The sequence below is a fragment of the Perna viridis genome, chromosome 12 (assembly GCF_037379345.1).
Source record: "Perna viridis isolate PV_CMFRI_1.1 ecotype Kerala chromosome 12, ASM3737934v1, whole genome shotgun sequence".
Lineage (NCBI taxonomy): Eukaryota > Metazoa > Mollusca > Bivalvia > Mytilida > Mytilidae > Perna > Perna viridis.
The window spans coordinates 18,237,122-18,262,609 of NC_142456.1; the positions used below are offsets into that span (position 1 = coordinate 18,237,122).

The 25,488-nt window shown below is 35.4% G+C and overlaps 1 protein-coding gene across 1 annotated transcript in view; it reads right to left on the reverse strand.

Annotated features, from left to right (window-relative positions):
• Window positions 1-421: 421 nt before the first annotated feature.
• Window positions 422-25,488, reverse strand: part of LOC148601539 (SCO-spondin-like) — a 28,096-nt gene continuing 3,029 nt past the window's right edge. Inside the window, exons 4-32 of the mRNA XM_088556413.1 lie at window positions 24,089-24,259; window positions 23,318-23,497; window positions 21,750-21,929; window positions 21,221-21,391; window positions 20,847-21,017; window positions 20,271-20,450; window positions 19,792-19,962; window positions 19,330-19,500; window positions 18,399-18,569; window positions 17,299-17,469; window positions 16,804-16,974; window positions 16,088-16,258; window positions 15,556-15,726; window positions 14,669-14,839; window positions 13,943-14,113; window positions 12,889-13,059; window positions 12,333-12,503; window positions 11,442-11,612; window positions 11,034-11,204; window positions 9,322-9,492; window positions 6,751-6,921; window positions 6,309-6,479; window positions 5,918-6,088; window positions 4,480-4,650; window positions 3,906-4,076; window positions 3,086-3,256; window positions 2,183-2,379; window positions 1,667-1,844; window positions 422-1,356 (exon numbers count right to left, since the gene is read on the reverse strand). Of these exons, the coding sequence (XP_088412539.1) occupies window positions 1,277-1,356; window positions 1,667-1,844; window positions 2,183-2,379; window positions 3,086-3,256; window positions 3,906-4,076; window positions 4,480-4,650; window positions 5,918-6,088; window positions 6,309-6,479; window positions 6,751-6,921; window positions 9,322-9,492; window positions 11,034-11,204; window positions 11,442-11,612; window positions 12,333-12,503; window positions 12,889-13,059; window positions 13,943-14,113; window positions 14,669-14,839; window positions 15,556-15,726; window positions 16,088-16,258; window positions 16,804-16,974; window positions 17,299-17,469; window positions 18,399-18,569; window positions 19,330-19,500; window positions 19,792-19,962; window positions 20,271-20,450; window positions 20,847-21,017; window positions 21,221-21,391; window positions 21,750-21,929; window positions 23,318-23,497; window positions 24,089-24,259 (4,928 nt within the window). The 3' untranslated portion in view covers window positions 422-1,276. The remainder of the gene's footprint in view (window positions 1,357-1,666; window positions 1,845-2,182; window positions 2,380-3,085; window positions 3,257-3,905; window positions 4,077-4,479; window positions 4,651-5,917; window positions 6,089-6,308; window positions 6,480-6,750; window positions 6,922-9,321; window positions 9,493-11,033; window positions 11,205-11,441; window positions 11,613-12,332; window positions 12,504-12,888; window positions 13,060-13,942; window positions 14,114-14,668; window positions 14,840-15,555; window positions 15,727-16,087; window positions 16,259-16,803; window positions 16,975-17,298; window positions 17,470-18,398; window positions 18,570-19,329; window positions 19,501-19,791; window positions 19,963-20,270; window positions 20,451-20,846; window positions 21,018-21,220; window positions 21,392-21,749; window positions 21,930-23,317; window positions 23,498-24,088; window positions 24,260-25,488) is intronic.

Genomic DNA, 25,488 nt, shown 5'->3' on the forward strand with positions numbered 1-25,488 from the left:
TAGAATGGTTAATAATACCTGAACTGATTAAAGCATTTTTATTCTCAAAACATTGTCATACCTGAAGGTATGTCTATTAAAAAAACAGAAGACACCTACCCGACATGGTCCATGCTTCCGGTTTTTAATGGAGACCGGTTTGCAAGTTAGTTTTGTTTTTGTTTACTGTGTTATTTTGGTTCGTCTTTGTTTTGTGTGTCTATTTTCTTGTCAAGTCGTTATTTTTGGTTTATCTTCTTTTTATAACCGTTTGATTCCTGGTTCCCATGGTTTCAATGTGTACACCCAAACCAACATTTACCTCTTCCGTATTGATACTACTTAATCATCAATTTATTGAGCAATGTAATGTTTTTAGGTTGATTTGTTACATTGGCAATATGAGTATAAATCTAAAGAGCATGACAGTATATGTGCATGAATAAAATAATGTAAATATGGTATGTAAGTCTCGTCATGTGATCCCGTGATTTCACAAGAATGGGTCCTAGTCTACCATTCGAAAGCATAGAGATTTGTCATTTAGAGAGCGTTGAGTTCAGTGTTAAGGTAAAAAATCTTTCTGCGTAAAAAAATACCAATCAAAATGACAAAAAAACTATTTCTACAAAATAAATGTAGTAAGTAAAATCATAAACTAGAAGATTTTGCATTGTTATACAGCGTTTCGAGTACCCGGAATTAAACAATAAAATACATATCGGTCTTCGGTTTTCAATATGCTCTACATCGGACATTCCGGTAAAGAAAATGAAACTAGAACGAGACTTACATACCTTAATGCATATAAAAAAACCAATGACATCACAATGTTTGTACTTCAACAGATATTCGGCATCGACGCATTATGACAATAGTTAATATCTGTTTTATTAAATAATTTTGATTATATCATATATGTTCAGCTAAATAACATTATAGAATAACAGCAAATTAATGTAGGCTTAAGGTGATGTCTTATGTAAATGTTTTGACGGAAAAACCAAGATCATTTGTGGTTGTGTTTTTCCCAAGGACTTTCAACTCCTTGTTCCTACATTACTTTCTAATAAATGTTGATTAAAACTTCTTTTTGTTAAAAATAATCTTTTTATAACGAATGATGACTTGCAAAGGTTGCATATTCCAGAAACAAAGTGAAAACAAACTACAAAAAATTTAACATATTAGACTGTAGAAATGATATTACAACTGATATTCACTGTTATAAAATATGATGTAATTATATCTTGAAAAATATATTCAATCCGAGATTCAGTCTTGCTTGCGTTGCTTATTACGTCATAACTCTGTCAACGTTCAAGGCCGTTACTAGCACGACTATCAATAATGCCATGACTGATAGTTTTGTCGAAACTGAAAAAAAAATAGAAGTGACATGTATATCTTTAGTTCAATGATAAAATGTCACTAATTGAGCAACATTATTATTGCAAGGCCAAGTTAATCTTTTAATTTAAATATTTCAAACATATTTTTTTTCAGTCATTGTGGTGTAGATACATGTCCAAACAGTTAAAGTATCTTATTCCAGTTTCATTCATTTCCACCTTTTTCGTGTGATAATGTTTGAAATGTTAAATAAACTTACCAACTGCTTTATGTTGTTTGAATAGAACTCTTAAACGAATTTACTGGATCTATTTATCAGACCACAAAAACTTACCAGGGGCTCCAGCCCAGCCAGCAAAGCAAGCCTGGGCAGCTGCCGGATCACATCCGGCATATTCCGGCATCTCGTCACTAGCGTCTTCACAGTCGGGGGTACAGTCACAAGTGAATGAAGTCTCTATGCATTTAATCGTCCCATTTTGGCAAGTAAACCACCCGTTTGAAGGACACATCTAAAATAAAAGCAAATGTATTTACATTAATAACTTATTAACGTTTTTGCAATGTTTCTAAATCCTTTTGTTTTGTATATACACGTAAATAGCTGATTGTTTTACCGTTTACTAATTCATAACATTATTCAAATATCAATACCCATATTGTTTTGTGATTTATGTTTTTTTTGTTAATCCATTGCATTTAGTCGAAGAAATGTGACATGTCAGTATCTAATTCAAACTGTTCATACAAGATTTGTATTTTATACTCAATTACTTTGGTTAAGATATCTTGCAATGGTGATATGACGATACAAGTATCAAATAATATAAATAAAAAAGAAATAACACACGTTGACGTAAGTTCCGGGAGCAGGTGTTGGACAAGATTGGTTATTGCAGACACCAAATTCGCTGCTGTCCCCAACACAATCAGCTCCTCCGTTGGCTGGGTAAGGATTTGAGCATGTTCTGGCTCTTGATGCCTGCCCTCCACCACATGTAACGGAACAAGTGCCCCATGCCCCCCAGTCACTCCAGCCACCATCAACTAAAACAAATATAAGTATTTATATAGATATTGTTTCTAGATGAAGTTATATATCCGACAGTTTTGAAAGACAGCCTGAACTTCGACCTCAAATTTACATTTAACATTTACTGTTTGGTATTGTATTACTGTGTGGTTCTTTCAAAAGCGATTTCCTTTGGGAATAATTTAATTATGTTTGAGGAAACATGTAAAATAAAACTGAAAATATGACTTTATTGGACTAGCTTTTAACTTTAGATCCTACTTTAAAAAGATAAAATCATGACAAAACTTGAAAGAGCAATCAAGGGAACCAAAGTCACAGCGGTAATCAAAAGAATGTAATCCAGAGACAAAGACCAGACATGGAAAACAGACATTCACAACAAAGAACATAAAGTAACTAAAATCATACATACAAAGTAACAAAAGTAGATGAGCAACTCGGACTCCACTAAAAACTGGGAGCATGGACCAGGTGAACCGGTAGGGTAAGCGTCCTCTGCTTTTCTTGAAACACCCGCCGAGTTGCTCATAAAAAGTCAAGTCCGGGGTAGACAAACGAGGAAAGGAAAACTATGACCCGTTGAATACATCAGTTTTCATGGTGCTGATGGATAAGCGTTGATTAGATTGATTGATCAAATCGACTTTACGAATGACTTAGGAAGAATTATTCCTGAACAAATGTGTGATATATGCTTTCCTGTTAATATTAACCTACCTGCACATGGTTGTGTGTTACAATCAAGATCCTCTATACTGTGTCCAGTACAGTTTGCTCCGTTATACTGTGGAGTAGGGTTTGTACAGGTTCTCTCCCTTGTCTGGTAGCCACCGCCACACGAAACTGTACAATCACCCCATGTTCCCCATGTATCCCAATCACCGTCAACTGAAGAAACAATACGGGTAAAAGTTGATACTAAATTAAATTAAATAATATCTGAGACGGTACAGTTGGTCTTTCTTTGATTAAATATTACCTTTATTTGATGAACTGTCTTAGGTAGCTACCTGAGCAATCGATGAAGAAAATTTTACTTTCTGTTATTCTATAGTTATTTGAATCTATGTTGGTGAAAAGTCTATATCTTTTTGTCAAAAATGGGGATCAGGTAATGGTCTTCCAATTAACCAACTCTATTACCCAAAGTTAACTGTTTAAGTCGCTGTAATAATTATCTAGATGTAGAAATTTTGCGTTGAAAATAAAACAACTCAACAAAAATTTAAAATGCTTTAACAAACGTTCTGCAACTTTGCATTGCTTGATGTTGAACCAGTTCTACCTTACAGCTTTCTAAAGTTTAAAAAAAATTATTCAATTTTTCACTTTGGCAAAGCTTAGCAGCTGCATCAAAAACATGTGAACTGGTTTAGTAGTAAAATGAGAGCGATTTAGTTGCCATTGTTAATGAATCTGGCAAAGAATTAGGTTTCATGCTATTACAATCAGCTACGTACTAAAGTCTAGATGTGTTAGATGCACTATCAATATATTAATATAGAAAAATATAAACCAGAGTAGAGGTATCTCATACTTGGACAATTTAAAGTGTTGCAGTTCTGTGTTTCTGCATCATTGCCTACACAGGCAGCTCCTCCATACTGCGGAGCGGGATTTGTACATGACCTTGACCTTCCGTGATTTCCACCACCACAGGTCACTGGGCATATATCCCACGCAGACCAATCAGCCCAACCACCGTCAACTGTAAGGCAATTTTAAATACGAAAATTCATAATTCCATCCCTTTAACTTCCAACAAAACAGTGATTTACACTTTATAGTTACATAAGCATTTTAAACGCCGCTTTACTCAGTATTATAATCAAATTAATGAACTTGACTTACGAACAAAAATTATCAAGATGTCACTATTGTCGACAAGTCTTGTCAAACGCTTTTACTGTATCATGACGTCACGAAACGAATCTCCGTTAGTTCTGTACTGAATGTCACATCAGTATTAGTCAATTTCTACATTTGTCATTATTGATATTTTGTAAGTTGCAATATACCGTGAAAAATGAACCGTAATCATGGAAGCGTAATGTTAATGGTATATTGTTCATAAAAATAGAAATAGAAAATTTTTTACTCAAAGGACTTACTTGGACAATTTTGTGTGTTACAGTCTTGAGAATCAAAATTATCCCCGACACAATCAGCTCCTCCAAACTGGGGCATTGGATTTGAACATGACCTGTTTCTACCTTGTGTTCCTCCACCACAAGTGACTGAACACGTGTCCCAAACTGACCAATCGTTCCATCCGCCGTCAACTATAAATCAACGATTGTCAATATAGGAAAGGATGTTTTAGTAACTAGAGTCTCCTATTTGGGTTTGATATATTTTTCGTTCCCACATGATAGATTATTGATTACGTAAAACTGTTTTATAGTTTCCCTCCCTCATTCCTAATTCATCGATCTAATACCTACTGAACTAAAGAATCTGAAAGAAATCTAAGGGACTACAAGAAGAATTGCGAGAAATTCTTCTTTCTACGTGATTATTAACAAAAATTGTTATAAACAGTCTAAACTGAAAGCAAAATTTTAGCTAGACTTTATTAAAAGTGGAAATTCAATAATAAAATGTATACTGTTCAAAACGCAAACATATCATATCCCATTAGGTATTTGGTTTATGTATATTTTGTAGAATGCTATTCGTGCAAAAAGCCTCCGTGTCACATGGAAAAAAACGACCCTTAGATAAAGCTGATTTACTTGAGAACGTACTCGGACAATTTTGTGTGTTACTATCCCGTGTTTCATTGCCATCACCAGCACAAAAATCTCCGCCATACTGTGGAGTAGAATTTGAACATAACCTTGAACGACCTTGACTACCCCCACCACAAGTGACTCAACACGTGTCCCAAACTGTCCAATCAGCCCAGCCCCCGTCAACTAGAAAATGTAAGAGGGCGTTTAGGTTTTTTAAGCATTCTATCGCTTAAAAACGAGTTGACATCTTTAAGTCATCGCTAGAAACCTTTGTTTGTAGAATTTCTCCTAATACAACAATGATTTTTGAAAAAAACCGGTACAGCCGTGATCAATATATTCAAAATATGTCAGTGTCTGATCGATCCGCTCCGTTTTCTTTTCATTATACATTTTGTATTTCGGTATATAATCATTTCAACCTTTATTGTTACATATAGCTTTTAAGTCGGGTTCATGATTTATTATTAAACCGGTATTTTAATGTTCCGGAACTTTTACTGTTGAAATAATTTAAAAACGGCGATCGTTTTGCAGTAAAGTCACTACTTCCAGGTACATCAATATAATACAAACACGTAGTTATCAGAATTTGTTTTAAGTGTTACATAACCAAAGTTATAGTTATGAGTCTTTTTATCATTGTATAATTTAGAAGCGTTTTGTTCATAAGATTGTAGTCTCTCCGATAACAACGACTTCCTATGCTTTTGAGAGGGAGTAAGGGATCCATTTTCGTGAATTCATAATATCACGTGATGAGCATTTAAAAGTTCGTGCATACTTTTTTTTTGTAATTTGAAAAGTAACTTACTGGGACAATTTTGAGTATTGCAATCTTGACCTTCTATGTCATCACCGACACAGTCAGCACCGCCATATTGAGGGGTAGGGTTAGCACATGACCTTGAACGACCCTGACTTCCTCCACCGCAGGTGAGGGAACATATGTCCCAATTTGACCAATCGGTCCAACTACCATCGACTAAAACAAGCGAATAAGTTATTTTGTTAGGTCATTGTTAAAAGTTTTCTTTACGAGAAGATATTTCATTTGAAGTTATCATTATCACAAAATTGAATTAATCTGAGTTTGAACTAAATACCGGGGGTGGTTCAAGATTTATCACTTGCAGAACTATACAAAAGTCTTTTGAATCGTTTGGACTCACTTTGTTATTCTCTTTTTTACTATAGAAACATACTTGGGCAGTTTTGCGTGTTACAGTCCTGACTTTCGGAAACATCACCAACACAATCGTTTCCACCGTACTGAGGGGAAGGATTAGAACATGACCTATTTCTACCCTGAGATCCACCACCACACGTGACCGAACATGTGTCCCAAACTGACCAATCGTTCCAACCACCATCAACTAGAATTAGAATTCGAACATAGTTAACTTGTGCTATCTGAAACCTAATGACAGAATGATGCACAATTACATTGTTGTTTTGTCATATTCTGTCAGAAGCATTTAAAATATTTATCTACATAAATCAAACAATTTACTAAATTGCTTCGAAAGAAACAAAATAATATAACTTCTTTACAATGTGGAAAGGATAGTAAAGCATGTGACACTACGAGTATGAAAACCAGTGAGATAACAAGTTAAAACACCACAGCTAAAAACAGTATCTTACTAGGACAATTCTGTGAGTTACAATTTTGTTCCTCAGTTTCATCTCCAATACAATTGGCTCCTCCATACTGAGGGGCGGGATTGGTGCAGTTCCTTGATCGACCTTGGCTACCACCACCACACGTGACTGAACACGTGTCCCAAAGTGACCAATCAGACCAACCACCATCAACTAGAATTACATTATAGGGTATAGTATATAATGTTCAGACAAACACTGAGTTAAGATCATCATATTTACTCTCAAATATAAAGTTTCACTCATACTATATTAATAAATAATGTGTAACAAATCAAACTGAAACTTGAGAAAATGGTTCTTTACAAATATAATGGATTTGTCGTTATAAAACATGTGACCCTTTCATCCTGTGTTTTACCTTATATTTGCATTATAAAAAGTAACTAATTACACTTGTGGAAGCAAGAAATGTAGAGAAACCTTGTATAATATCCTGCAAAGGACGCATTTTCTGCCAATATTGCCTGTCCAATATATTTTAGAATAACGTGGGAACTGCTTTTTGCCTTGGAACTGTAAACAATATGGCGGCCTCAGTGTCGATGTTGCTTAGAAAATCAGTCATACATTTTCTGCATGTAATATTTCTCCTCATTGGAAATAAAAAGTTTGAATATTGAAATCGTGACTTGTTTTTTATGTGATGTATAAGTAAATGATGTCTTAGTATTTTTTGTGTTATTTTGTATAACCCTATGCTGGTCTATCCTTTTCGTTCTGCATGCCACTGCAGACGACCGGTAGTCGTCCACAAATGTCTTTCGACAGTGAAACGGAGCCTGCATCGCAATTTAACATGAACAGGTCGCCGACATTGAATTTCCATAATCTTAATGTTTACATGCATCCACCGCCGAATTCCATGCATGAATGACTCGTTTCGTGACGTCATGATACAGTAAAAGCGTTTGACAAGACTTGTCGACATTTTTATCCAGGTGTAAAACAGTTACCTTTTTCATTTATATTATTGTGATGTGTGGTTTTCACAATATAAAGTTCGAAATAAATCATAAATTTATGAACTCATTTTAGCGCCCATTGTCAATAAGTGCTTCAGAAAAGTGCGTCGCCGGTTAGGCAAAAAGGAAATAACTCAGCCCCGCAACCGTAGTGTTGTATAAGAATCATTTTTCGGAATGGAATTACAAAGATATTTTTCAAAATACTTTTAAAGTCATTTACATTTATAAAAATATTTAGGTTACAAATACAGACAGCATTTTCTCCCGAATGTATTATTTTAAAATGAATTGGCAGACTTGTACGGATTTGCATACCCATACTGTCGCTAAGATATTACTTCGCTCTGTGTCGTTAGAGGCGCAATAGGGGTACTTTTTGTAAACCAAGTAAAAGAAAAGCGATTTTACATAGAATTTACTTCAACCAATATTTTTTTTTATTTGCATGATAAACACAATACAAAACCAGTGTCCTAACATATCGAAAATATGGGTTACTCGGCGAGAAACGGGGGTAAATCGCTCGACAAAGCCTCGCGAAACCCCCGTTTCTTAGCCTCATACCCATATTTCCGATATGCTAGGACACTGTATATGTATTGTATATATATGTCCGAGTACGTTCTCCAGTAATTTTAAATATCTTAACAGGGCAATTTTGTATGTTGCAATCTTGATTGTCTATGTTATTTCCAACACAAACAACTCCGCCATATTGAGGAATAGGATTTGCACATGACTTTGAACGACCTTGGCTACCACCACCGCAGGTGACTGAACACGTGTCCCAAACTGACCAGTCAGTCCAACTACAATCGACTAAGATTAAGAAAAAGTAGATTTATTCTGCTTCATTTTTTTTTGAATGGCAGATAAACATTTTACATTTTCAGTAAATAAGATATACTTTTGTCTAATAGTATCAATACTACTCATAGCTAAATACATGTATTTTGAAGCTACTTATTTAAAAAATTTACCGAAAAAGTATTTCAGCACTTAATTTGGTCGGATTTGTTATTAGTGACACACTGAAACCTGAAACATACTTGGACAGTTATGTGTTACAATCTTGACTGTCGAAAACATCACCAACACAATCGTTTCCACCGTACTTAGGGGCGGGGTTAGATCATGACCTATTTCTACCCTGAGATCCACCACCACATGTGACGGAACAGGTGTCCCACACTGACCAATCACCATCAACTATAAGTTTGACGGGAATAAATGAATGGCACTACTTCAGCAACAGAAATCAAGTAACGAAGAGTATGAATTATAATTTGAATTGCATTGCTTAAGTTTTCTTCTAATGTTGAATCCAGAGAGTATCTTCTGTTTACCCATTAGATTTCAGTCTTCACATCGTTTTATCGAAGTGAGTACTTATTGTGTGCTTACTAATTAACTTCAATTTGTTCAAATCATTTTTTCCAACATTAAGGAGATTAGCATGACAGCAGATCAGGTATATACTTGTAAGACAGTTTAAGTTAAATCGAGATAAAAAAAAAAGATGGAGAGTCGCTTAATTTAAGTCTAATTGTTAGTTAATGTATGTTAATTTAGCGATGTTACTCACTTGGACAATTGTGAGTATTACAATCTTGTTGTTCTGCATTGTCCCCGATACAATCTGCACCGCCATACTGAGGAGCGGGGTTTGCGCACGTCCTAGACCGACCTTGACTTCCTCCACCACACGTGAGTGAACACGTGTCCCACACAGTCCAATCCGTCCAATCCCCATCGACTGGAAATAGGTCAGTAAGCATTGAAAGCAAGATCATTTTTTGATGATCGTGTATTCAAGAGTAGCAATCTGAATATTTTATGTGGAATGAAAGAAATAAAACATTTTGTACATAAGTAAATAGGGGACCAAGTGTAGGAGTTCAAATGGAAATTGAAGCTTAACAAAATAAAATTATTTAAAAGACTGCTGACTGCAAAAAATATGTTCAAATAGTAAGGAATGTAAAACAACCTATAATATATGTTTAAATAAAAAGAATATATTCATTTAAACACGCGCTAAGAATATGTTTTCAATGTGATTTAATCAATACAAAGTTTATTATATTTTTTTTTATAAATTTTATCAACATCTACTTTACTATGAAAATAGGGCATCTAAAGGGGCATCTAATGATTCCTCGCCACATTGTGTTATACCTAATATCGAAGAACACATGCTTAATTACAAATCATCTATTGGTAACAGCAAATCAAATTCAAATTCTTCATTATTCAAAGATAAATCATCGAAAACAATTGGTAGGGGTAAATCAACTTAAAATGGCTGTTATTTTTGTGTAAAATGTCTGTTTCTAGTCTACGCAGTTCACTCTATGCAACAAAGTAACGATCAAGCTAATTTTTCAAAGGCTATGTGTGCACAAGAAAACACATTTCCATACCGATCTAAAACATATGTTTAATATATGATTTAAGAATAGAACGTCCAATGATGGTTTTTTAATGTGTGATAGAAGCATCAAACTAAGCAGACGAAGATATGGAACAATATAGTGACTAGAAAGTCTCCGCACGTAAAATTGAAAACATTTTTACAAATATGAGCATGATGGCAGAAAACATCGGTAAAAGATATGTTTTCAAATTTGAAGGAATATATTTTCTAGATAATTCGGCAAACTCACTCGGACAATATTGTGTATTACAGTCTTGTTGTTCCGCATTGTCCCCTATACAATAAGCACCGCCATATTGAGGGGCGGGGTTTGTACATATCCTTGATCGTCCTTGGATACCGCCACCACACGTGACTGAACACGTGTCCCAGACTGTCCAATCATTCCAATTACCGTCAACTATGTATTAGAATTGTAATAGGTCAAGCTGTATTTTTTTACATATCTTCTACGTGATCCTTAAGTATCGTTACATTAAAAAAGTAAGACCGTTTGTTTTGTGGGATTTTCTACACCACGAAACAGTGCCTAAACTTTCTGTACAATAGTGCTTAAAAATTTACTTTTAGTGGTATGTAGAGTTAATTCTTAAAATAAATCTTTTCTCACATACGTGCTTTGAACCTCAAAATGTTTGCTCATAGAAAATCTCTTCAGTTTTATTTTCTCTATATTTCAGACATGTTAAATGAACGAAATTGTTCAAATATCCATGACAGATGAAAATGAGGTGATTAAGTGACCGAATGAATGGATAGTCATAGGTACAAAAAATAACAAATGCATGTACACACTTATTCTGAGGAGAATGAAAGGACTTGTGTGACAGGTGTTAATGGATACTAGACTCTTTGCTTACTCGGACAATTATGTGTGTTGCAATCTTGCTGTTCGGCATCATTTCCGGTACAATCAGCTCCGCCATATTGAGGGGCAGGATTTGTACATGTCCTTGATCGACCTTGGCTACCACCACCACATGTGACAGAGCACGTGTCCCAAACTGTCCAATCAGTCCAATCACCGTCAACTATGAATTAATTATTAAAAATTGTCTGCTTGTTTTAACAAACCCGTAATGCTGCGCATACATTCGTACATTAAGTGATTATATAGATGGTACAGATGGACCAGTACCTTAAAAATGAACGATAATGCATTTATTATTAAAAAGATGTAAGAAGCAGAAAAAAATTCGAAAAATATTTTCTTAAAAAGCGTTTTTATTGGATTTATTATTATCGCTATGAAAATTTATTTGACTTACTCGGGCAATTATGTGTATTGCAGTCTTGTTGTTCGGTATCATCACCGACACAATCAGCTCCGCCATACTGAGGAGCGGGGTTTGTACATGCTCTTGATCGTCCTTGATTACCCCCACCACATGTAACTGAGCACGTGTCCCAGACTGTCCAGACAGACCAATTTCCATCGACTTAGAATGGAACATTTTTTATAATTATAACTCAAATTGAGTAAGTATCGTTCGGACTGAAATCAGTTGTCAGTTGTATTTCTGTTGTTGTCAGTTTTCAAAATACCAAATCTTCCACTACGATTTAAAGACCAGTAAAAACTACCTTTCAATGACTATTGAGTTAGTTTAGTAGATAAGACAACTATTCAGTAAACAGTGAAAACTGTGGAAACCGGATCCCTTTTGACTTTAAGAGCTTTTTTTCGGATAATGCAGGTGTTTGGTTTATACAGATTCGAATCATATTGAAACTGTTACCTATGGAATTCAGAAGATCTCTAATTTACAGGTTTCGCTTTTCCATGGTCTTGGTGTGCCAGGTTTCACTGTATAATGCGTATATATGTTGAAGACTGGATTATACTATATTTGTTTGGCACTCTATGTAAAACTACTCTACTACTGTACCATGTCTACATAAACTACGACAGTCTAAAAACTTTAAATATAATGGTAGATCTAGATAGATTAACTTATTTTGAAAGTACTTAAAACCGTTAGCACCAATTTTTGTTTTCAAGACATAAGAATGGTTCGTAACATGAACAAAAGAAATGTCTGACAAGCGCTGAATTACACAAAAAGTTGGTACACAACGGTTTTTATTACTTTCATCGTTTCTAAACAGGTACACTAGTATAATTTTAGATTCTTCTGTTCTACAACCAGTTCACTTACTTGGGCAATTATGTGTATTACAGTCTTGTTGTTCGGCATCATCACCGACACAATCAGCACCTCCATACTGAGGGACGGGGTTTGTACATGACCTTGATCGTCCTTGATTACCACCGCCACAAGTGACAGAGCACGTGTCCCAAACTGTCCAATCAGTCCAATCACCGTCAACTATAAATTAATTATTGAAAATTTTACTGCTTATAGGCCAGAGCATCTACACAGCAGCTCAGCCGCTAGTAGGACATACTCTGACCGAGTTCTTAGGTCAGGTATCCCGAAGCCTGGGCTCCGCCACCAACACCAATAGGTTCTACTAACCTATTAGCATCGACCTTGAGAGACTGGTATTCAACATCCTTAAAAAAACCCAATCATCATTGACTGCTTATTTTAACAAAACTGTTATGCTTACATTCGTACAAGAGGTGATACGTTATATAGATGGTATAGATGACCAGTAGCTTACAAATCAATGATAGGATTTCGAAAAATATTTTCTTAAAAAAGCTTCTTAATGGATTTATATTAGTACTATGAAAATTTATTGGCTTACTCGGGCAATTATGTGTATTGCAGTCTTGTTGTTCGACATCATCACCGACACAATCAGCTCCGCCATACTGAGGAGCGGGGTTTGTACATGCTCTTGATCGTCCTTGATTTCCTCCATCACATGTAACTGAACACGTGTCCCAGACTGTCCAAGAAGTCCAATCTCCATCGACTAGGAATTGAAAATTTTAAACAACAACTCAAATTGAGTAAGTATCGTTTGGATTGAAAATTAGTTCTCAATTATTTCTGTTGTTGTCTCTTTTCAATATTTTTTTTCCATTGCGATTTAAAGACCAGTAGAAACTATTAATCAATGATGATACAGTAAGTTGAGCAGAGATTTCAAATAACTATTTAGTAAACAGTTGAAAACAGTCTAAACTGGACCTCTTTTGACTGTAACAGCTTTTATTTGGTAGGTGTTCGGTTTTAGTACCAACCAGTCCATATAAAATTCTGATCCTGCCTATGGTAAGGTGATTCATGATGTAGACAAATCCATGATATCAGGCGATGCTTTTTGGTCCACATATGCTATATTTTAATGTGACATTAGTCCTTTCTGTATTTAGAACTGTGCTTTTGAGAAAACTACACTTTAACCTCCCACTAAAATCAACTAAATCAAACCAAATCAAGAACGATAACTCTTGTAAATTGCTAACTTTATGTACAGTCTATATAAATTTTATCTCAAAAGCGCAACTCCAAAATGAAAAACTAAGACTGGTTATGGGATCTTTGACGGTTTCTGAACAAGAAATAAAACTGAGTTTGGTGGGTTTTTGACATGCATGAATCACCTCCTGTCCTTTGCCTTTGTAGAATGCCTACATAAATAATATAATTGTAGATCTAGATAGATTTTGATACTTAGAGTACCTAAAACCATAGCGCCAATTTCGGTTTTCAAAACATAAGAATGGTTCACAACATGAATAAAAGAGGTGAGCGACAAGCGCTGAATTGCACCAAAAAATGGTACAGAACGGTTTTTATTTTTTTTATCGTTTCCAAACTGGTACTTAATTGTAGACAACTTGTTCACTTACTCGGACAATTATGTGTATTGCAGTCTTGTTGTTCGGCATCATCACCGACACAATCAGCTCCGCCATACTGAGGGGCGGGGTTTGTACATGACCTTGATCGTCCCTGAGTACCTCCACCACATGTAACTGAGCACGTGTCCCAGATTGTCCAAGCAGACCAATCTCCATCGACTAGGAATGAAAGTTTACAATAGGATGGTTTCTCATCAACTATAGCAATTGCGTTTCGAAATGAAATCAGTTGTTATTGTCGCTTTCAACCATACCAAACTGCTTAAGCTATCCCAAACAATCAAATTTTAAGCTAATTATCTAATATATCTTTTCGATTGAGTATACGCATATCATAGATATTCCGAAGTTTCCTATATTTTTACATAGTGGTTTAAATTATTTCATTATTTTATGAGACGCTGCTCTTTTTTAATACTGTCCAAGCAGTCCAATCTCCATAGACTATAAATGGAAAGCTAATAATAGGATGGTTTCTCAATATTAGCGATTACTTTTCGAAATGAAATCAGTTGTTCATATCGCTTTACCACTACCATCCCTAAAATTTGGATTTAAAACCATTTTAGATAATTATCATATATATATCTTTTCGATTGAATATCATAGATAACCCAATACTATATTTTTACACTGCGATTTCCATTATTTCAATAGTTTATGAGATGCTGCTCATTTTTAAATAATTAGTTTAGGCAACATTTTTTAACTTACTTGGGCAGTTATGAGTATTACAATCTTGTTGTTGGGCATCATCTCCAATACAATCAGCTCCGCCATACTGCGGGGATGGGTTTGTACATGACCTTGTTCGACCTTGATTACCACCACCACACGTGACTGAACATGTGTCCCAGACGGTCCAATCTGTCCAACTACCGTCAACTATTAATCAATTATAACTAATAATGTACCGTAACAGAATTTTCAACAAGCTAAAATTAGGACAATTGATTGTTAAGAGAATAACCAAAATATCAAGACTGCCGAAGGACGCCTATATTTAACGGTTGTGCGAAACTTGTTCCGCGCACAATTTAAATCTTAAGGCCTTTTCGGTACGAGTGAACAACCAATTGATTATCTTATTTATTATACGGGTTTCTTCCATTATTCTTGCTATTTTCAACATAAATTTTAAATTTTGATTAATACTCGTGTTGTGAAGTTTCGGCGGAGAAAGTTCGAAAGTGTTATTACCGAATTCATTTCAGTTTTATTTCATAGCAGATTTTACACAGGGAACATTCAGTAAATCACGGCTATCTATAGATTAGTTTCATTTTTGCATGAACATCTAACAATATACGTACAAAGTCATTTGAAACAATAAAAATGAATGGACAATTGGAAGAAACCATTGAAACTGCTATGTTGTGTGAATGGAAAAAAAACTTACAAAAATGTTTCATATCCAAATATTGTCAAAACATGTTCATTGACTAACCAGTATGGTCAGCGTATGTTCTTAGAACCCTCGATCAGAAATGAGTTTGTTTTTCTTGCAAGAAAAAATATTTATGTCTGTTTTTATCTAACGAATATATAGGAACTACTTAGAAGACGAATATAATGATGCGTGTATCTTATAAGATGCATACTTGGGCAGTTGAAATTGTTACAGTCCTGAACCTCGTTGTCGGCCCCAATGCAATCGGTTCCGCCGTATTGAGGGGCGGGGTTTGTACATGATCTTGTTCTGCCCTGGATACCTCCACCACAAGTTAGAGAACATGTGTCCCACACGGTCCAATCTGTCCAGTCTCCATCAACTAAAGACAAGCCAAAATTTCATGTATAATGTTTTGATACAAAAAAGGCAAATGATTTTATACTTATGCAACTTCCCAACAAGAATGATAATTAAAAATAAAATAAAAGTATAGAATATTTAAGAAACTGGTGAATGAAAATACAAAAATATATCAGTATTATGCCAACAATAGGTACACGTATATTTGAAAAATAATTATTTTTATTAGGTACAAATAGTTATTCCTTATAACGAACAAGAATCAGGACGGAATGCTATTTTAATGTGCGAAACTAATTCAGCATTAAAAATTCTGATAACCACTATACATGACTTTTATCTATTTTAAGACGAAAGCACAATCATTAACCATAACATACTTGGACATTCATGAATGTTACAATCCTGGTCTTCATTGTTATGTCCTATACAGTCAGCCCCTCCGTGTTGAGGAAGAGGTTTGGTACAGGATCTAGCTCTGTTCTGGCTTCCACCACCGCATGTAACGCTGCAGGGGGTCCAATCATCCCAATCTTCCCAACCTCCGTCAACTAATTTTGAATAAATGAAATTAAATGTAAATTATCTTTGTCGTCAAACTTGTAAAGGAAGATCAATTTTGGACGATAAAAAGCGAGAAGATCACTTGGATAGGATCTGGGATGGGAAGGAAGCCTTATACATTTTGCAACTGGCTACCCTTTACTTTCTTTTATACTTTCTTATTAAAGTTTCCATATATACAGTGTACATGTAATATATTGAACGATATATGAGTAAGTACATGTCGTACAGTAAAATCTGTCTTAACTGAACCGTTTTTTGTCCTTTGAAATTGGTTCCTCTAAAACTGGTATTCGGTTAACCAAATTTCAAAGTTATTTTGATTTGATATAACAGGACTTTCAAAGGTGTCACGTTTATACAAGTTTTTGGGTCATTCATGGTCTGGATTATACAAGTTTTTGGGTCATTCATGGTTCGGATTATACAAGTTTTTGGGTCATTCGTGGTTCGGATTAGACAAGTTTCACTGTACTAATAGATCTGCAACATCGTCTTTAAATTAAATTAACATAATTATCAAAATGCGTACTTGGACAATTATGAGTATTGCAATCCTGAGTTTCATCAAGATCACCAACGCAATTAGCTCCGCCATATTGTGGGGCGGGGTTGGTACATGTCCTTGACCTTCCTTGACTACCTCCACCACAAGTTACTGAACACGTGTCCCAAACTGACCAATCAGCCCAACCGCCATCAACTGTAAAATATGGTACACGTCAGTATGGTAGTTGCTTATATAAAATCATTTTTATGTACATTTCTAATGAACAATAATCCGATATTAGGGCAGTTTAATGGGCTTCAGAAACAATATAGAAAGAAATACATGTGGTATATTTGGTGTATATGTAAAACCGTGTGAACATTTTTATTACTATCATCAATTATTTTAATTCTTTACGACATGCACACATACTTGCATTAGAATTCAATCTCAAATGTCATACAACTCAACGTCTTTTTAAGTAAACCATTTTAAGTCCCTTTTACATGTACTAGTAAGTTGCCTAACTATACATACTGGGACAGTTTTGGTCGTTACATCGTTGTTCCTCCCCGTCACTACCAACGCAATTAGCACCACCATATTGTGGAGGTGGGTTGTCGCATGCCCTGAACCTCTGATGAATACCTCCTCCACATGTTACTGGACAGGTAGACCATGGTGCCCAATCCGACCATAAACCGTCAACTAATTGTGAAAATAACGGTTTTATGAGAAAATAACCTCAGTCAATGAGGAAATAATCTCAATCACGTTGCACATTAAAAAACCTGCATTGCAGTCATGTGAAATATACAGAAAAAGTATAACAGTCCTTCATTTTAATTTAATTTTAGTATCAAAATTCAGCGAGTAAACCACAGAAAAAGGTTGATGACGTCACTGTCATATGCAAAATGTGTTTAATCAAATGATGGACAAACTTTTTTATCCAATCAAAAAGCGTGTTACTTATGAAATTAAGTTAAATGCATTTTAATATAAATCTACATGATTTTTCAACGTGTCATGGTTTTCCTTTCCTCTTTCGTCTGTCCCAGACAACTTTCTATGAGCAACTCGTGGTTGTAGAAAAGCAGAGGACGCTTGCCTTGCCGGTGTACCTGGTCCATGCTCCCAGTTTTTAGTGGAATCCGAGTTGCTCATTTACTTTTGTTACTTTGTATGTATTCTTTTAGTTACTGTTTGTTCTTTGTTGTGTTTGTCTGTTTTCCGTGTCTTGTCTTTGTCTCTGAATTGCATTAATTTGGTTTCCGCTAGAACCTTGGTTCCCTTGATTACTCTTTGGTGTTTGGTATAGTTAGTGTATTGTTAGAATGTGTTAATTGTATATATAATTCTTTCTATGAATTTGCAGTTCAAAGGATGAATGTATACGGTCACTTTGTTCCCATTCTATTACAGTAAGTATAAAGCATGGTCATTGACAACAAAATATGGACAACAAAACTAACTTTACCATTACTGATACAAACTTGATGAATGTGCTTTTTACAACTTTGCTCACAGTACTCGTAAATGAAATAACTTTGCCCGTAACAGACTTGTGCATTTATCTTGTAAATAAAAATACTGTAATCAAAAACTTACAATTAAAAAAAATTCTTTTCACTTACTAGGGCAGTCATTAGTGTTACAGTCCCTGGAATCATCCACAACCCCAAGACAGGCAGCACCACCATGCTGTGGAGCTGGATTAGTACACGTTCTCTCCTTATACTGCTTTCCTCCACCACATGAAACCGGACAGTCTGTCCACAACGACCAGTCGGTCCAACCACCATCAACTAAAACGCAATAAAATATACCAAGTGATCTTTAAAGAAAATAGAGATCGTGCGTTGTTTTCTAATTTGTTAAATACGGTTAAAAGGAAGTTTGGAAGACTTAGCTAAAATATTTTTACTTGAAAACAAGATTACACTTGTGTGTCATGATGTGTCACTTGATGGCAATGGAACATGATATTTTATTAACTGTCGGGAGATTTGGAAAGTTTTGAAAGTAAATAACTATATTTTTCTTCCCGGCATGAAAAATATATGTAGCATATATATAGGTACTACTACCATTCTCTTATTGTATTTGCCGTCAGCGTTTTCTTCATATTTTTTGGGGGGTTTTTTTGTCAACTGTGACGTATCGATCGTTCCATACAGTTGTGGTTACTTGTATGTTTGTTTGTATATATGTTCGTTTGTTTTCTTTCAATATATGGAGTCGTATATAATGATGATATCTATTCTGGTGTTCATTGGTTTATATATGTATACTTTGGATGGCGAGTAATTTACTCTAATATTTCTATACAGCAGATTATGAAGGAGCGGGTCCAGGTGAGGGCGTAATGGGCATATGCCCCTACTTTTCAAAGAAAAATGTCTATCGTAATTTGCTAAATATTCAATTTGTATTGAACATGCCAATTTATCACATCAAATCTGGTTTCCTTTTATACTGATTCTCGAAATTACGCCGCTTTTATGGTTAACGAGATTTGCGTTGTATCTTTGTATTGATCATTATTGATTACATTGTTTAACATACTTGGACATTGTTGAGTGTTACAGTCCTGTTTCTCTGCGTCATCCCCACTACAATCTGCTCCACCAAACTGTGGCGCAGGGTTTGTACATGACCTTGACCTAGCCTGTGAACCACCACCACACGAAAGGCTACATGTTGTCCACTGAGCCCAATTTGTCCAACTACCATCAACTGAAATTAGTTTGTGTAGATACAATGTACCATTTATTCAAATGTTGAAATTGAAATGCCATGGCTTAAAAGCAACAACTGGTTTCACAAAATGCATATGCCCGACTGTGTGACGTGAATTTAGAATTATCTGAATGCGCCAGGTGATATTCTGTCAGAAAGTAGTAAACTTCAAAATCGAATATATGTTTCTAAATAGGCCTATATTTTAGCACTTGGTATACCATTTAATCTTAGTTACAATTCTAGTTGATAACTTAACAGCATTGTTTTGATATTGAATTTACTAACTTGGACAATCTTGCCAGTTACAAGGTTGTGACATAGCGTCTTTCCCGGTGCAGACGGCACCTCCGTGTTGAGGGGCGGGGTTTGTGCAAGTTCTAGAACGGTCCTGTAATCCACCACCACATGTTAGAGAACACTTGGTCCATGTTGTCCAATCATTCCATCCGCCATCAACTATAATTAAACAAATATTTACATGAGATGACCGTTTTACAACCAAAACATGGTTTTAAAAATATCGTGTATTAGGACATTTTCGATTTTAAATGGATCTACATTTATAAGTGACATTTGACATAGACAGAACCAGGGGGCTTATGCACTCGAATGCGGTTAATTACACAGTAAATGACTGGAAATCACTAGCACACGTCCCCCTTTTAGGCCAGTTATTGTCCATCTGCCTTCTAAAATTCAGTACTGTTTGATGTTACATTTGGTGATAAAAATACAGACTCTAGATCTAAAATAAGGTGACCTACTTGGACACGCTGGTTGGTTACAGTCTTGCGTTTCATATTTTCCTCCTAAAGCACTGGAGCACCCCAATCCGCCATTGGTAGGAGCTGGGTTAGTACATGTTCGTGTCCTGTACTGTACACCCAGACCGCAAGTCACTGGACATGTTGACCACTTACTCCAGTCTGCCCAGTTTCCATTAACTATGAACAGAAATACGGTAAATTCTCTATAATAACCACTTTTGAAAGACAATGTTAGACAATTAACCTTGCACATTGGTAGGTTTGTCAAATGTCTACTTACTACCTAATCCCATAAAGATGACTACAAATTGCAATTTAGGATATTGATATATGAATACAATGTGCTTTAACACAATACAAAATTCAACGTAACGCATGATTTTAAAAGAACACATTACTGGCGGTCCAAAGGGTCCCGATTGTTGGACTCTCCAATGTGCAAAGTTGGGAGTTGATAAATAGTAACGTGGACCTCTATCCCATTCTTAACTCTGTAGATCCTCGCATATCATTTGATAAAACTAACTAACTATATTTACCATGGATTTTCTGTAAAATACTTATACTACGTACTTGGGCAGTCGAATGTGTTACAATCGTCCTTTTCTCCAGAAAGACCAACACAATCATTTCCGCCATTAAGTGGCGCTGGATTTGTACATGTTCTGTATCTCTTCATCTCTCCTCTGCCACACGAAGCAGTACATTTGGTCCACATAGACCAGTCCGTCCATCCACCATGAACTAGAAGAAGCATTTAAGGTAATGCACGTAATAATTTACTTATGAGCAATCTGGATAAGCAGACTTACACATAGTTCTGTTTTTTTTAACAATACACCATTGTGTCTATTTTCTAGTCATCCAACCATTGATATTGGTTATTGTTTATTTGTAGATACCAACTTACGTAATTAGTTTTGTTTCTTAAATATAATAATACTTACCAGGACAATCATTCCAGTTACAAGGCTGTGTCATTGTATTCTTTCCAGAGCAGTCAGCTCCGCCGTTAACTGGTGTGGGATTATTACAAGCTCTGACCCTTTCTTGTTCACCTCCACCACATGTCTTCGTACAAGAGGTCCATGCAGTCCAGTCATTCCATCCGCCATCAACTACAAGGCAGACATATATTTGCAGCTTGCCCTGTGGTATAAGGGTTTCCTCGTCGTTCATTGAAGACCAATGGGTGGCCTTGGACTGACATTTTCTTCCCTGTGAGATTGTTCTCTCTTTAACATACGTACCATACCTATTCTCGTTACACATTTGTGTTTCTGGTATCAAACTCGTATAGCCGTGATTATGTCACAAAAATACAGCTTTAGAATTCTTCCACTTTGCCCATGTGTTATGAAATGGCATATATACAGTCAGGAAATACTGTATTGTAACGATAAATGATCTGAACTGACAAGAATAAATGTATTATCTACATGTAGACTAATAGGCATGACCTATTGTAAACCCTACCAGGACACAAAGGCATGAGACAAAGGCTTGTTTGTTGTTTTCCTCCTAAGGCACTTGAGCAGCCTATACCACCATTACTTGGAGCAGGATTGGTACATGTTCTCGTCCTGTACTTCAGACCTGTACCACAGCTAACACCACACTTTGACCATGACGACCAAGCAGCCCAATTACCATTAACTGAAGCGATAATACACGATACGTGGTTTTCTTGAATGCATGTCAGTTTACTAATTATAAGATGGTCCAGTGCAATCATTTGATAAAATAACTTCGTCTTCAAATGTATGAAATATTTACCATGTATGTATACTATACTAGATGGTATGGAATCACAATCAGACAATCTTATGAAGGATTTCTGTATTGTGGAAGGCTGAAGTATGAACACTAGTTTTTGTTTAAACATATGTTGTAGTTGTTCTGGTTAAGTTGCCGATATATTGTATTTCAATTCTGTTGTTATAAGGGATGATTTTTGGTTGTTTTTGTTTTTGATTTGTTACTTTATTTCATTTTCCTTTTAGTTTTGCAAATACATACTTGGACAACCCAGCGTATTACAGCTAAGTGTTTCCTGTTTGTCTCCTACACAAGTACTTCCACCGTTGGCTGGGGCGGGGTTTGTACATGTTCTTATCCTCTCAATGGTCCCTCCTCCACATGATACGGGGCATTTAGACCAGTAAGACCAGGCACTCCATCCTCCATTTACCATAACTTGAGAACCAAGTTTCAAAAATGTTTTAGCATGATTCTAAATTGGGAATGTTCGGTTTCTGTATGTAATTTCATATATCAACAGGTAATTCTGTGTACATGATGAGGATTTTAATTAAGGACGAATATACATGTATAGAAAGCCGTTACAAGGCTGATGCCAGCGACAGACTCTCGATATCTTATTTACTTTATGTTACGAACGACTTCTTCACCAATTAATGTTTTGTTTGATTGATTGATTATTGGGGTTTAACGCCCGAGCAGCAATATTTCAGCTATATTCAGACGATGAACATGAAATGGATGATAAAATGAACATTAAACGATGATGGTGATGATGATGATGGTGGTGATGATGATGAAATGAAAAAAGGGATGGGACATGAGGGTAGTAGGGTCGACAAATTTTAATTGCACTAAAAAAGGGAGGGATTGGTAGTGTCGGGCAATTTAGCCTTCTGTGGCGGAACGCAAAGGTTCCTACCCTTGTCGAATACCACAGAAGGGTTCTTTAAAACTTCAAATTTCATTGAGTTTATTTGCAATAAATTTCGATGTATTTTATCCTTCATGTGCAAAATGTGGAAATTTTCTTAAGCAATCGAAGCTCATCTGCCGTCTCGTTACACAGAAGAATAACCTTGGAGGTGAGAGGTGGAAGAATCTGTACGGAATTTAATCGATCCAATTCTAAAGTTACAATTAAACTTTGATTTTAATTACCATTACTTTTATTTTAAGTCTTTCGCTTGGCGTTAGAATTCTTGAAAGAGTTATTGTTCTTTATTACACGAAAAAGTCAAGTTAATCCTAAGCTTTATATACATATGTAGTGTATTACATACCTGGACACGAGGCCATGGTACACGATGCAGTTTGGGATTTTCCTCCGTAAGTACTGGAACAGCCAATACCACCATTACTTGGAGAAGGATTAGTACATGTTCGGGTCCTGTATTTCAGACCAGTGCCACAACTGACAGAACACTTTGAATATGAAGACCAAGCAGCCCAGTTACCATTCACTGAAAACAAGAACTTAAAAATGTGTAGTTTTGGTGGGTTTTTCCATTATTTCGCAAAATAAAATTGCTATTCACATGTGTTGCTATTGAATAAAGGCGAGACTGTTTTGCTATGACTGGACCGCTTCAAAAAGAAATAGAAATCAAAGGCGAATATAAATGTATCCGAACAATATTAAAATTTGGTCTAAAAATTTCTAAATACACATGTACAACATTTGAACTTTTTGTGTGAGCGATATGTGAACCATTCTATTGATCATTTTAAGAAGCGCAGGATACGGTGCTGCTGTTTAAATCTGTTTTCTTAAATGGGAGTATACAAGTTCCAGCTTATAAAGCAAAGTGAAATAGAAATCTGAAGATTTTGGTATCCTAACTTCTGTCACGTACAGTGAATACTTAGTCTACCTTAAACGAACTGCCAAGTGTAATTATTAATTTATAGACTTATACCACGGAACCTAAAAACCAATTAACAAATCAAGTAAAATAATCTACATCTCAGAAAAATTAATGAGTGAGCATGCATGATCGAACAAAATTCAATTCCATAATGGTAGTCTGTTCTTGGGTCACTTGACAACTAACCTGGGCATCCCTGCGTGTTACAGCTAGCCCCATAGCTAGATGAGCCGGAACATGTTGATCCGCCATTTGTGGGATATGGGTTGCTACAGTACCTCTTCTTGTACATTATACCGCCTCCACAAGTCCTGCTACAGGAACCATAACTGGACCATGAGCTCCAGCCTCCATTCACTGTTTAATATTAATCATATTATGCTTTATTTGTTTTATATTATTATAATGAGCGAGATTGTATCGAGATATTCCATTTTTTTAAATGAAAAACTGTAAATCTACATCAACGTATCGCCATGTACACGCACTATTTTTCATGACATTTATTGCTTTTAATATCGCTGCAAATATTTCAAAAATACAAAATATAACAGCCGATAATTTTTTGAGTAACGGAAATGCCTTCGTACATAAAAAGTCAAAATAATTCAACGACTATACATATACTTAAGATCAAACCTTGCAAATCGATCTTGTTTTGTTTTGTTTGTTTTGTTTGTTTTGTTTGTCTTTTTGTATGTTTTTGTTTGTTTTTTTTTTCTTATATAAATAACTGATAGAACTTCTGTCGTTCGGTTCAAAAAATTGCTTCATTTTTAAAATAAGGTGCCAGGCATATTTTAAGTTAAATATCAGAATGTTAAACTTCTTTCCAATAAAAGAGTAACCAAGGGAACCAAGGTATAGCGGTAATCAAAAGAATGCAATCCAGGGACAAAGACCAGACATGGAAAACAGACATACACAACAAAGAACATAAAGTAACCAAAAGAATACATATAAATTAACAAAAGCAAGTGAGCAAAAAATGATCCGAGTTGTTCCGAATTCAAAATAAAATAATTAGTTGTTTCGTACAATCCAATCGGAATTAGTCGGCCGTGATGCTAATAGATAATGTATCAGAAAGAAAAGATTTGTCGGCCAGCGGGAAATGCTCTGTCCCCTAGTTGTAGCTAAGCAACTAAGTACAACAAATATATAACTACAACTCTGCCAAAAGTTTAAGTACCTCTTCGTCTAAGAATCGGGCAAAATGTGTGTAAGGTGTGGCACATGAAGGAGAAAAACGCAGAGATTTAATTGCATTAACCAATTAATTATACCTGATACCCACTAGAAATAACCTTGAAAGTGTTTGTAAAATTTGCCTTTTAAGATATTAATATGTTGAAATGCACTACGGGAAAATGGCGGAAAATTTTTCCCGCATTCTTTCCCTATATAACCATTAAAAAAATATCAACGTCACAGATGCTTCGAGATATACTTAAATAACTTTTTAATTGTTTTCTAGATTTCATGTTCATTTTATCATCCATTTCATGTTCATCGTCTGAATATAGCTGAAATATTGCTGCTCGGACGTTAAACCCCAACTATCAATCATAATTGTTTTCTAGTTG